This window comes from Artemia sp. Qi Xiang Cuo, chromosome 13, assembly GCF_049724085.1.
Source record: "Artemia sp. Qi Xiang Cuo chromosome 13, ASM4972408v1, whole genome shotgun sequence".
NCBI lineage: Eukaryota > Metazoa > Arthropoda > Branchiopoda > Anostraca > Artemiidae > Artemia > Artemia sp. Qi Xiang Cuo.
In genome coordinates this window covers 39,226,277-39,240,988 of record NC_142806.1, presented here as the reverse complement: position 1 = coordinate 39,240,988, position 14,712 = coordinate 39,226,277, and the positions used below count along the sequence as shown (strand labels likewise).

General features: G+C 36.8%; 1 protein-coding gene across 3 annotated transcripts in view; it reads left to right on the top strand.

The window, feature by feature from the left end:
- The window catches only part of dac (dachshund family transcription factor), a 141,705-nt gene that overhangs the window by 35,301 nt on the left and 91,692 nt on the right, over window positions 1-14,712 (top strand). For all 3 annotated transcript variants that reach the window (XM_089099574.1, XM_089099573.1, XM_089099572.1), the window contains exons 3-4: window positions 3,445-3,679; window positions 4,937-4,993. In XM_089099574.1, the coding sequence (XP_088955700.1) occupies window positions 3,445-3,679; window positions 4,937-4,993 (292 nt within the window). The remainder of the gene's footprint in view (window positions 1-3,444; window positions 3,680-4,936; window positions 4,994-14,712) is intronic.

The window sequence follows — 14,712 nt, the reverse complement described above, 5'->3', positions numbered from 1 at the left end:
TGTCCGAGTCAAATAGGCTACCTACAGCTTAGGAGGTACTTGATTGAAACAATCAGCTGGATAATAAAAAGAAATGCGGTAAATTAGTCAGCGCATCAACAATAAATCATATGAGTAAAGTGTTTGGGATATTTGACAGTGTACAATGCATAAGTAATACCATACTGTATAAAATGAGACAAATAGTTACACGTGGTTATCCTGTTCTATTGGTGATAATCCTCATTTTCTAATTATTGGCATTGAATATTTGCATTAAAATAAGGAAGCCCTACTCTTTACCAGAGTTCAACTAACTTGAGATTTTAAACACCGGTGAGTAGCACAAATTTAAATATTTACTTGTCGATAATGCGCCCCCCTCCCACTTCAAAAATAAAAAAGATGCAACATTTTGTAGCATTTGGTATTTTTTATACCCTAGCCTCTTAAACTCCCCCACCCCGCCCCACAGAAACATTTGCAGGTCTGCCACCCTTAAGAAATTTTTTATAGGTGCCATACCACTGATGATATGGAGATTGAACTATCTTGAAATCGAAATATTTCAGTTTATTCCCTACCTATAAAACATTTCAATTGACTGCAATGAATGCGTGTCCGATTGTATTTTAAAGCGTTTCAAGTAAAGTTGCGCTGTTTAAAGCCAATTTTGATCAACAAGCTCTTCCATTCTGGAGAATGGAACCTCTTCCATTCTTCTATTGGGGAAGTATTTTTTTCCCCTTCCAACTGTCCCTGTATCTGAGCAGTCGTTCTCAAGTACTGAGGAAGAAAAAAAAATCTAAAGTTGGCGTAAAGAGCGACGGGTTAAGGAAAGGAATGCCCCCCCCCCTCATGTACGGAATAATTTCTATTCGCTTATGTTTTAATTTCAAACTTCACTTTGACTTGAAAAAACTTTTTTTTAATTTTTCTATTTGTTTTAATAGCATACCCAGGGTTGCCCTGAACTATTGCCCCCTTCAAACCGAATCTTTTAAATCAAACTTCCTCCATACACAGTCTCCTCCATAATAGCTGATGCACAATTATACATCACTGTACACAATTTTATCAAAATCTCAAATGAATCAGCTTAGTTAGATGAAGTTAAAATAAATGTATGTGTTAAACGTTTGCTTTGTATTGACTACGTATTTAGGAACGGGTGCGTCACGGTGCAGAAAAAGAGAACTAGGGGTTTTAGTTTTTGTTCGAATGAGCCTTCCATTGATTTTCTAGCACCATTGACTCGATACGATCACCTTGAGAAGAAAAAAAAACAACAAAGGAACAAACGAACACGCATCAGTGATGAATATTCTTAGGAAAAATGTATAATTTCTCATTTTTGAAGATGGGGTTTTAAAGATCAGAAATAAGATTCCCTGATATGCTGAATTTTATGGTGTAGTTTTTATTAAGATCACTTATCTTTTTGTAGATTTGTTACCCTTTTTCAAAAATCTCGTAGCTTTTAATGGGCTGCATATATTGTTGTCCAAACTCCAAGAGTTTTGTTTACTATTATCACTAGGAAGTCATCTCATTCTTCTTTTTTGAGGTAATTACAGTAGCTGAGTTTATTTTTCTTAAAAGATCTATTGTAATAGAAGATCTACCAGCCAATTGGATTGCAATGGAGACTAACAAAATCTATAAATATTTGTCTAACAATAAGTTTTCTAAATCTGTAAAGATGAAAAGTAAGCCCAAGGCTATATATATATAATTGAAGTATTTACCTTGATAAAGTGTATGTTGTAGTAAATCTAAGCAAGATGAGAATGCTGGAAATCTTATATGTGGTCATCTATAGACTTAAAATGTTAATTACTTTGACGGTGGGCAGCAAGTAACAATACAAGGTATCCATTATGAAGAGTATATCCATCTTTGCTCTCTGAGATCAACTTGGTAATTAGCTGTTGGAACAGCAGGAGAGCTGAATGAGAATCATCATTATTGCAGCAATATATGTCTGGGTATCACAATGGCAAAGTAATTAAAATTCACCTTATTCAATAGTTTCTGATCCTTCGCTTCACCAAGCGTTCCATGGGGCATTGCGAAAGTTTACGTTCTCTGTTCGCTTCTAGGGCAACTTAAGTATGAGAAACCTTACTAAAATACTGAATTTCAATTGTTTTATTGACAGGACTATTAACAAGGATGAAGTATTTGGGGGAAGGAGGCAAAATCTCTGGGGCCTAAGCTTCAAATGGCCAAGTGCAAGATTTTTTTTATGAGATAAGGATATTCTGTTTAATTGTTTTTATTCCACTTACAGTTTTAATGTTTTTTTTTTATTTAGGATTTCTTATCCTGTTTTTAACTAAAAATTGAAAATCAAAAGGATCTGCAGTCGAAAAGGTTTAAAAAATTTTACTACAGAACTTTGGATATATAGGGAGGGGGATATTGTTCAAATGAACAGATTGAAAATCTACCTAATTTTTGGCCTTCTAAAAGGATAACCTGACCCCGATCATGTTACGAATTTGAATATAGGCGATTATTGATCGACCATTTTATTATAATATTTTTTTTTATTTTAACTGCTCGTTCGCTTTAATGAATATTTTCTGAGCTTATTTGTTAAGATGAGTACTGATTTGTTGTTTAACAAATAAAAATAGGATGTCAAGAATCGGATTGCGATGCGAGTTTGCGATGCAACCAGATTTGTTTCCGGTCGAAATTCCCTTAGTTCGGAAACTTGCTGGTTAGCGGTCGATGTGTAAATGACTATATAAAATCTAAACAAAATATTAAACGAAATCTATTATGTAATACTGAATATTTATTGTATAGCATTTTCAAAAAAAAGAAAAAAAAATAAAAAATCAAAACACAACCTGTTGAGATCATTCCCCGTTTCAGTAAGCAAAAACGACAATTTTGTGCCAAAATAGAATATTTTAAACCCATCAATGGGAATAGCCGGTCTCATTAATAGAAGAATAAAGGCGAATATTCCAACGAAACGCGTAAAAATGACCAGAAATTAAACCAAAAGAAAAACAATTTTCTTATAAATACAAGTAAAGAGCAGCGTTAAAAGTTAAAATTCGTAGGAATTTCCCCAAAAACGAGGGGGCAGGGAGTATGAAAACGCTCAACTCCTTCCTAAGTTATAAAGTTCGAATCTTACTTACACTTTATTGAAAATTGACTAAACTGAAACAAATGATCAGTATTTGCGTGTTTCCGATGAAAGCACCGAATATTTATCGTTTTTAGTAAAGTACATGCAACGCTTTAATATTATGAAGTGTGGTGTTGAAGAAAACGGAGGGGGTGTATCTTTCCTTTGGTTCAGAGTAATTTCTGCCTGTTTTAAGAAATAACTTTAAGATTTATGTTAGACATCTACCTTATGCTTATCCTATCAACTTTGGGATAAAAGAATTGCTTAATAAAAGTCAAAATGCTTTAAATATTTTTCATTTTGACTTTCAGAGGGACGCTATGATAAGGCGATTCTTGGAACTCCCCCTTCACATCTGCACCCTATGCAGCTCATGGCGTTTAATGCTGCTGCTGCCCAACAAGCATTTCTAGGGAATTCTGGATCTCTTCATCATCCCGGCCTTGTTGGTATGATGCATCAACAGCCCCATATCACACAAACATCTCTCCCATCCCATCTTGAAAGTCAGAGACAGGAACAATCGCCAAATGAGCCGAATGCCAGGTAAGATTTATTTTGTCTTTTCTATAGAAGGAGGCACTTTTGCTTGTTTTATCTCATTTTAAGAAGCACTTGGCCAGTGTTTTCCGATATTTTGCAAAAACAAGGAAAGCCTAGCCTATTAAAAAGAACAAAAAAAAATAGTTACTTCAAAGCAAACTACTTTTTCTATGTCCGTGTAGGCCACGGATAAAATTGCTGAAGATCTGGAAGATGCAGCCAGACAGTATAATAGTAAAATATTGTGCTGGCATGTTAACAAATTGAGAGGGAATAGTCAATTTGGACTTGTGCCAATTAAAGATGGGAAAGGGACTAAAATTCTTGATAAGGAAAATTAGGTTTTCGGGGCCATACTAGCGTGTGGTATCTAAAGATTTCCTGAGCATATATGCTGTTGATTAGAAATATAGGGAAAAGGTCAATGCACATTGTTTGTGAGTGTCTCTGTGTGCTTGGGGGGGGGGGGGGTAACGAATGCCTCAAAAGGTACATTTTGAGGCCACATAGAAAATACTCCGTAAAGGTGCTTCTGATAAATATGGAGGAGGAGGATTTAAGTCATGACCTCACTTCATTTTGAGGAATATACTTTGCATAATCATGCACTATCGATGTTGAGGGAGTGACAGTCAGGAAAAGATACGAAATTTATTTTTCAAAGGGGGTCCAACAAAACTTGGGCTTCCCTATCAACATTTTCGCCCATCCGCACCCCCGTAATTAATGCAACTCCCGACATATGCCAGGGAGGCAAATACCCCTTTGTCCTCCTGGATTCATCCCTGGGTATAGCTCCCCTCGTATTGCTGAAACAATAGTTTGAAAAGTAAGACTTTGCGCATTGAAGGATTGCGTTAAAAAGTCAATTGCGTTTAAAGGTAAATTGTATAAGGACTGGGGCCTTGATGGGGACGGCAGCATCCTTCACACATGAGAAAATTCTATTTTAGACTGAAAAGCAAATACATCTAAATTATTCCTTTATCTAGAAGTGCTATTATAAAAAAGTTATACTTACGCTGAAAGTGTGAGATTGAGGGAACGGCGGCCCCAATAACCGTGAATATGACAATAAGAGTCAACAGAAATTAAACAAAAGAAATAATTTTTTCCTAATTGAAATAAAAGAGCTTCATTTAACATTAAAACGAAGTAAAAACTATCCTGTATATCAATCCTGAAGCAAACCCACCTCACCCCCATTATGCTGGCTTTACGAATAAGCCTGAAAGTGAATTGATGATATTTTATTTTCAGGACAGGATTCTGGGAAAACTGTAGAGCCGCTTACGAAGATGCTGTTAAACACTTTAGGTAATTTTAGAATATTTACGAATTCTTTTTTTTCTGTTTTCTTTATAAGAAGGACTTGTTGGCCTTAGATCAACTACAATTCGTCTTCAGAGGCCTAAAAAAAAAAAAAAAAAAAAAAAAAAAAAAAATTACTACAATGCGAATTTTTGTTAGGAAAATACGAGTTACTGAACATTTAAAATTATGTACAGATAGTGGATTGTACAGACAGAATTCATTTCTTTGTTTTCTTTGTAAAAAGGACTTGTTGGCCTTAAATCAACTAGAAGTCGTCTTCAGAGACCTTTAAAAAAAAAATGACTACAACGCGAGTTTTGTTAGGAAAATACGAGTTACTGAACATTTGAAATTATGTACAGACAGTGGATTGTACAGACAGAATTCATTTCTTTGTTTTCTTTATAAGAAGGACTTGTTGGCCTTAGATCAATTAGAAGTCGTCTTCAGAGGCCTTAAAAAAAAAAAAAAAAAAAAAAAAAAAAAAAAAAAAAAAAAATACCGCAATGCGAGTTTTTGTTAGCAAAATACGAGTTACTGAACATTTAAAATTATGTACAGATAGTGAAGTATCCAAAATATTTTTCAGGAGGGAATGAGAAGATTTGAAAATGATTTTTTTCCCTGAAAATTGTCGTAGCCTTGTTTTGCAAAATGTTGTTCTACAATGTTAGTTGCTAAAGCCGAATAAAAGGCCATTTTTTACCAGCCAAATGAAACGAAAAATAATTTTGTATAGCAAGACCTTTTGAAATTTCTCAGATGAATTGACTTTTCTTCTTCCCTTGTTAGAAACCATGAACACGTTCTAAATTGTAAAATTGGAAAGACCACAAAACGATTTAGAAACAAATCAAATGATTGGATATTTGCATGAATTTACAGTACCAACGGAAGGAAAATCGTTGATGAGATATGGAAAGTAAATCTTATGGCTTTCAAAAGTGATAAGAAGCAAAAGGAAATGGGTCTCCAACTCTTTCAGCTTTTAAAATGACTTAAATCGTTTTTTCATTTGAATAAAAACGAAAAACTTAGACCAACCTATCCTGTATAAACTTAAGTTTTTTCCATATGATTCACTAAGTATAAACTTGTTCTTTACTGAAGATATAGCCAATATCTATATTCTACTGAAAACCTTGGCGTATACAGCCGCGGTTTAGAGGTTTTAGCCTCATGGCTTCTTCGATTTACCATGACAAAAGTGGGTTTGTAGAACTGTCTATAATCATGTCACTGCATAGACGATCTAATAGAACCGTTCATTTTGTATAGTCTGTATGTATGTTTAACCTCTGAAACTGGGAGGCTGTGTAAATAACTTATCAATGCTTTTGAACGGATTATTGTCTATCTTGGAGTTCTATCCTGATAGAACTTCGGCCTTAGTAAGTCGAAAATGTTGTTTTCAAGCACGAAATGGGAGAAATCGCCACTTTACTGTAGTGGAAACATTCTGGCTGCTTAACAACTTATTGTAAAATTCGTTTTTCTCGATAGGAGTTCTCTCTTGACATTTTGCTGCCACCGGTACGATACCCCTTGGGAAAAAGTCAAGAAAAAAGTTCTATTCGTGTTGATGAAACAAGTTTTTTCCGTTGAAAGTAAGGAACAACATTAAATCTTAGAACGAACAGAAATTATTTCGTATATGACGGGTGCTTCCCCCTCCTCAATCCCTTGCTTTTTACGCTAAAGTTTTTAGTACTTTAAAAGAGCTTTTTATTCCAATTAAACAGCCCTTGTGTTTTGAGGAGTCGTTCTTTAAGGATTGGGGCAAAAAGTAAACTTAATGTTTCTCCTTACTTTCAGTAAAAAAAGAGCTTATTTTTTATTTAATTTCTGGTCTTTTTCAAATAATTCCAGGACAATCGGCTCATGATTCAATCCAATCTGCGAGTGATTTCGCGTGGAAAATTCTCCTTAGCCTACTTTCATTTGAAAAAAAGGACTTGTTTTCTTGTTTTTATGTAGTTTCTGATCGTTTTTCAAATCGTGCCAGAAAGCCCCCTTGGTGTAAAATTTTTCCTGTAAATCCCCCCTCCTTTATTGAAAGTTTGTCCTGCGGAAATTCCCCCGTGGAGCATTTCTCTTGCGGACCAGTTATCCTCCATTCTTTTTGGTCACTTAAAAAGGGCACTAGAACTTTTTATTCTCGTTCGGTTCATTTCTTTCCTGATCTTCTAGAATGGTTTGATACCATCACCGCTAGCAAGAACAAAATAAAAATACTCTAGAGGTATCAAGCTCCTATCTGCAAAAATATGTAACTTTGTTGTTTTGCCAGAGGAAAGCTCACCGAAGCGCGCGTTTATTTGTTTGTTTTTTGTTTTTTACAGGGGTGCTTGTATCGAACCATTGGACCTAGAATATTGAAAAAGGGCTTATTCGAAAAGAAATTTAAAGTTCAAGTGCCCTTTTTAAGCGACCAAAAAGATTGGAGGGTAACTAGCCCCCTTCCATCCCCCTTTTCCCAAAAATCGTATGATCAAAATTTTAAGACAGCCGTTTTGTTCAGCATAATTGAAAGTCCTTTAGTTATGCCCTTGGAGACAATTTAACCCCCACAGCCCCTGGGGAAAGGTCTTTCAGTTAAAAATTTGGCCATTGTCTACGTATAGCATATGTGCTTATATTTGTCGCATGAGTGAATTTTCTGCTGGGAGAATTTTCAAGGAGAGGTAAGTTGCTGGGGGGGGGGGGGGACTTTTCATGGTTTACACTGGGAGAATTTGCCAGAACTCCTACACAAAATTCTTTTTATTTGTCTCACTTTCTTTTTGCCGACTCAATTTTACTTGTGGAATGCTAAGGGTAATGGTCCAGGGTAGATTTTCACCGGGATTGAATTGTCTAGATGATATTTTCTTAAGGGGGGATTTTACCGTGGAGGTGGATTCGGATTTCCCTGTAATATTTAAAAAACGATCAACTGAAAATAAGGAGCAACATCAAAACTCAAAACGAACAGAAATTACTACGTATATAAGGGGGCTGCCCCCTCCTAAATACCTTGCTCTTTACACTAAAGTTTAAATTTTATCCCATTTCCTAAAGAACCACTTCTGAAACACAAGGATTGTTTAATTATAACAATAAGAAATTTTTTTTAATTGCTAAAAACCTCAGCATGAAGAGCAAAGAATTGAGGAGGCGACAGCCCGCCTCATATATGTAATCATTTCTGTACGTTTTAAGTCCTAATGTTGCTCCTTACTTTCAGTTGAGAAAGCTTGTTTTTTATTTAATTAGGATAAGAAGCCGTTCTTTTGATCTATGAATTGTTATCAAAACTCCGTCATTTAGAGTTTCGGTTACTATTGGGCCGAGCCACTTTTAACTTATAGTTTGTTACCACGAACTGTTTGAAAAATTCGAAATATTATATTTTTTGATACAGAGGCTTGAAAGCTCCTGCCAAGGGTTTTTGTAAAAATTGAATTTAACGGGATAATTGCCATCAAGACCGCTCCGGTCCAAAGGGTTATTTTTCCAAATGTTCCCAAAAATTATTCCGAATGTTCTTGTGCTAATAACTTTAATAACTTCAGTAATAATTTTAAATAAATTTAATATAATAACTGCTCTAATGCTAATAACTTAATAAAACACTTATTTAGCTAGAACTTGCCAGGGCGTAATAGGCCTTACTTACCATTCATTACAAACAAAGAATAGTACAGTCAATATAGCGTCAAATAGGACTCGACCGCAAACAAATTGCAACAGAAATGATTTTTACACCATCTTGTAGAGAAAAAACAAACTGTACAACATATCAAAAGTTGAGAAGCCCAGCGGGGTGCAAAATAAGTGTTTTTTAGCGTTTTCCGTTTATTTTTTGTTGTTTTAGCGGAAATTTTTCGTTATCCTAGAGCTTAGCATTTACTTCATGGGAGACATGTTTCTAAAGTAGTTTTGTTTGCTGAATTCGAATATCACATCAGATTCAAGTTATGTCCCACCGTTAGTGTTTCACATTTATCACCAAACAAGAAATTCATATTTCGTGGCCATATTTACCTTTTTTCGTCCTTTGGGGCGAATGAAATCAGGAATAATGTCGCCCTATCGACTGAATACTATATTTTTGGAAAGTTCCGTACATTCTAAGATTGTCGTCATTAAGGTTTAACAGCATATACGGCCATCTAGCGGAAAATTTCGTACCGTATTTCGCTAAGGTCGGTGTTGGAACCCTTGGTTCCAGTTTTGTCAGATAAATGTCCCTCCCAGATTCATTGTTTTGGGCCCCTTCATTATTTTCTTTCTTTAAGTAATAAATGTTAATTTTCCTATTATTTTTTTACGCCATTTTGGGTCCTCTTAACTGCGTACGTGTTTAAACACTGTTCCCCATCTCCTAAGTGGAAAGGCTATTTCACGAGCTGTTCGAGGTCTCTTGCTAGTTGATAGTGCTCTACATGCCGTGCTGCTCTCCGAGTTACTTGACGATGATCCCAGTTCAGAACCTGAAACAAAGTTAGGCACCAAAGAAGTTGCAGACCTTAAAACACTATACAGCAAGCTAATGAATGGAGAGGCAACAATGACGGAGGTTGAAGAAAATCCTGCACTCAAGCGGATCAAAGGTTTCGTCGACCAGAAGATACTTGATCTGTCTCAGCACAGAACTTCAAAGCTGTGGTTTCAGCTTATTAATATGGTTGGGATACTTCGTTCTTTCATCAAAGCTGAGCGGATGGGGCTTTGGGACTTACACCTAAAGTCTGTGTCTGAAATGCTACCTTTTCTTGCGGCCTGTGGTCGCAACAACTATGCCAAATCGTACCGAATATACCTTCAGAAGATGGTGAAGCTTGAAAAAACCCATCCTACTGTTCATAGTTCATTCCAACAAGGAATGCACGTCGTCAGACGATCTGATCGCTATTGGGCTGGCTTATCGACGGATCTAGTTATTGAACAAGAGCTTATGCGTTCGTTGATAACAACAGGCGGACTGACTAGGGGTACGGGCATGACCGAAACCCAGAGGTCGCTGTGGGTTTTAGCACGCCCAACCTGCTCTGCTGTTAACCTCCTAATGGAAGATCTGACGCAAATTCTCTATGGGACAAGCGAGCAGCACAAGGAGAACGCAGGCCCCAGACAAGAACGAGACTTCAAGGATACGCAGGCGATGGTCACGTACTTTGAAAATGGCTTACCATTCGGAGGGGATACCCATCTTAGAAGCATTGCTACCGGTTTGACTGCATATGAATGTGCAAACGTTGACTGTGCTAAGGCTGTTGGGCTAAAAATCCTTGATGCTTTGACTGGAAAAGTGGCGAAGGATTTTGTCTGCCGAAGAAAGGAACAGGCAGTCCAGATAACAACAAAGTAAACAGCTGGAGGAGATTGCAAGCGACGGGATCCAGCTTTGCTATTCCGACGCTTCATTGCGTTAGCCAAAAGGACAAGACTTCCTGAATCAGAGTGCTTCCGGTATGAACTTTGTTCGTATCCCGCTGCTCTGTTTGACAGCTCATTTATGGCGAGAGTGCCGAACAAGGCCGAATTCACCAAGGCCATTGCACTTGCATGCAAACTCGAAGAAATTCCGTGTGTGCTGAACGACGGGACACACTACGTACTTGACGGCGGATCTCTATTGCACCGAGTCCCATGGATAAAAAATGACACGTATGCGAGCATCATACAGAGCTACTCTCTGTATATTTCGCGGAAGTACCCTGGCGCAACTGTTGTTTTCGATGGGTATGATAGTGGACCTTCCATCAAAGATATGGTCCGTTCGTATCGTAATCGAACGATTGGTCGCGAGGTTTTCTTCACGAATGACATGCGTCTGAAAGTTAAGAAAGAAGAATTTCTCGGGAACAAGAAAAACAAGTCAAGATTCATTAGTGCGCTTGCAGTTCATCTCCGGCAAAAAGGCTATTTTGTAGTCCAAGCCCCCAGTGATGCAGAAGTGCCTATTGTAAAAGCTGCTATCGAATCAGCTAAACAGAAGGTAACTGCCGTTATTGGAGAAGATACGGATCTTCTGGTCCTTTTCTGCTACCACTGTGATGTCTCCACTAACAAGGTGTACTTCGCCCCAGAGCCAAAGAAAAATAAAGAGCCAAGGTGCTGGGATGTTCATGAAATGAAAAAAATATTAGGCCAAGAAGTATGTGGTCTGATCCTCTTTGCCTATGCATTCCTTGGGTGTGATTCTACATCACGTGTCCACAACATCAGAAAAGGTCTTACCTTGAAAAAAGTGATAGAAGACGAAAGTTTTCGAGCATCTGCCAAGGTCTTTATGAAGAAGGCAGCAACAAAAATCGAAGTCAAGGAAGCCGGAGAAGACGCACTTCTTATAATATATGGTGGAAAGAAGGGGGAAATCTGAACGAGCTTCGAAAGCAGCTCTTCGAAAGAAAGCTCGTCACAGCAACGGCTTTTGTTCACCCAGAGCAGCTACCTCCCACATCCAACTCTGCAGCATTTCACAGCTATAGAGTTTACTTTCAGGTACACGCCTGGAATGACGACCGTAATCTAGGATTGGACCCTCAAGAGTGGGGCTGGAAGGACCGAAATGGTACATTATACCCTGTGAGGACGGACCTACCCCCAGCACCTCCCCAACTTCTTAAGATTGTTAAGTGTTCCTGCCGTTCAAACTGCACCTCTGCTCGGTGCACTTGTGTCAGAAACGGCATGTCTTGCACTCTCGCGTGCAAAACTTGTCAGGGAGCAGAATGTGATAATTCTCCCAAATCAGAAGATCTCATCGACGATCTCGACGACGAAGTTTCAAACTACACTGCCAGTGATTAATGTCGCAAGTCATTTGAAAAGTTGCCTGCCTTTTACCAATGTGATTTTTGTTACCTGTGATTTTAGTAAGTTAATACATTAAGAGATGATTGATTATTTTGAAGAAACCTTTTGGTGATGAATGTGAAACACTGTCGGTTGAACATATCCTTGATCTGATGTGATATTCGAGTTCATCGCATCAAACTACTCAAGAAATGTGGTCAAACGACTATGTTATAATAGAATCGCGAACTTCGTGAATGGTGATGAATGTGAAACACTTTTGGTTAACCGTATCTTAAATCTGATGTAATATTCGAGTTCAGCACATAAAACTACATCAGAAATGTGTTTCCCATGAAGTAAACTCTAAGCCTTGAGAAAATCGAAAATTTAGGCTTAAAAACGAAAAATAAAACACAAAACGCTAAAAAATACAAAATTTGCACCCCGCTAGGTTTCTCAACTTTTGATATGTTGTACAGTTTTTTTTTCTCTACAAGATGGTGTAAAAATCATTTCTGTTGCAATTTTTTTGCGGTCAAACCTTATATTGACTGTACTAGAACTACAGTAGTTAAATCCCACACGCAAAGTAAGTACTGTAATACTTGTTCAATTCCCCTCTCTTTTCAGCGAAGATAGATTATATTGCACAATTTCCGATTGCAATCTGTGTGGAGTAATCCTTGTGTGGAGTAGTTTTTTCTTATATTAAATGCTTACTAGGAATCTTAATTTTAATTTTTGAATCCTTCTGTGTGATCTCTCTTTATTATTAATTAATTAAAAAAAACTTTTCCTAAAAATCAGTTTTTCAATGAAAAGTAAATAATTCCACTAAACCAGAAATGAGCAAAAATAATATAAAATAATCTACCAAGCGTGAAACTACAACAAATCAGCATCGATAAATAAATGGAACCACAAACGAAGAGAAATTACAATAATTAACCGAGTCAAACTCAAAACAAGCAGAAATTAACAGGAGTAGGGCTCAAAATCCCTATGCCTTCCCAAGACCAAAACATAATTTGCACTTTACTGAAAATATATAAATGTTTTACTTTTATAACTTTTATAAAATCAAATAATATTAACATTTTGATTACTAAATATTAGTATATGTATATTAAACTGACAATGCACATTCATTTGTATTTTTTCAGTAAGGTGCAAACTATATTCTGGCCTTGGGATGGCATAGGGGCTTTTAACCCTACTCATGTTAATTTCTACTCGTTTTGAGTTTGACTGGGTTATTTATCGTAATTTCTGTTTGTTTTGGGTTTCATTTATTTATCGATGTTGATTTGTGGTAGTTTCACGCTTGGTAGATTATTTTATTTTTGCTCATTTTTGGTTTAATGGAGTTCTTTACTTTTCTTTGAAAAACTTATTTTGTGGAAAACGTTTTTCTAATTAATTTCTGTTCGTTTTATATTGACATAGTCTTTCCAGGGAAAAAGAAAACAATTCTTTAAATCTTTTTGGTTTGTTTTAAGACTTTATAGTTTGGCTTGCTATTTGTATGCTGGAGAAAAATTTTCAGCTATTTTTAACAACATACATCCTTTTAATTTGGACACAAATAGTAGGGTTTAATTTAGTTTCATACCTCCTATAGTTCACCTGAAATAGAAAACTTGATACCATTCGCAAAAGAAATCTGTTTACTTTCTTTGATAGCTAGGATAAACTTACGCTATTTTGATTTGGTTAAATTTTAAGAGCAGAAGTAATCCCGAAAGTTTGAACATAATACCCTCAGTCGTTCTTGGCATACTGCTGAGATGCCTTATTGGTAATTAGCATTAACACACTGCATTTTAATTTAATCTTAATGCAACATTTAGTTTTTAAACATAATGGGCAAAAGGGAGGGTGGGCGTGGGAGGGTGACTAGTTGGCCTCTAATTACTTTCGACTATTAAAAAGGGCATCAGCCCTTTCTGTTTTCAATCGAATGAGCCCTTTTCAAAGTGCCTACAATAGCTCCTTCGATACGAAGTGCCCTGGTCTAAACAACAACAAAAAAATATAATACATTATAACCACATCGATCTTTACTATAAAAATGTCAAGCTTTCCAATCACTTTTGACTATTAAAAAGAGCACTAGCCCCTTCAATTTCCAATCGAATGAGCCCTTTTTGAGTCACTACGACAACGCTTTCTATAAACATCTTATATGCCCCCAGGGCATAAAATACAACCCTTGACCTGAGGGTTGTGAGGGGGTTGTCATCCTCAAAGACCTAATTTCCATAACTTTCAACTACGTTAATCAAAATGGCTATCTCAAAATTTTAATTGGATGTGTTTGGAGAAGTGGTGGGCGTCAGAGGGGCGTTAGTTGCTCTTCAATCACTTTCAACTATTAAAAAAGGTAGCCCTTTCAACTTCTAATCGAAAGAGCCTTTTTGAAGTTTCTACGACAAAGCTTTTAACAAAAACCTTATATGCCCCAGGGCATAACCCCCAATCACTTATACATGCCCCAAATCCCTTTTAACTATTAAAAAGGGCACTAGCCGTTTCAATTTCCATTCGAATGATTCTTTTTGAAGTTTCTACGACAACGCTTTCTATAAAAAAAAAACCTTATATGCGCGCAGGGCATAACTTACAACCTATGCCCTGAGGGCTGTAGCGGGGGGAGTGTCATCTTCAAAAACATAATTTCCGGACTTTTTACCTACGTCGAACAAAATGGCTGTCACAAAATTTGGGTTGGATGTCTTTGGGGAAATGGTGGGGGTAAGAGAGATGCTATTTATCCTCCAATCACTTTCGACTATTAAAAAGGGCACAAGCCCTTCAAATTTTTAATCGAATGATCCCTTTTTGAAGTTTCTACAACATCAATATCTATAAAAACCTTATATGCGCCCAGAGCATATCTTACCATCCCGGCCCCGGGGGCTCTGAGAGGGTTATCA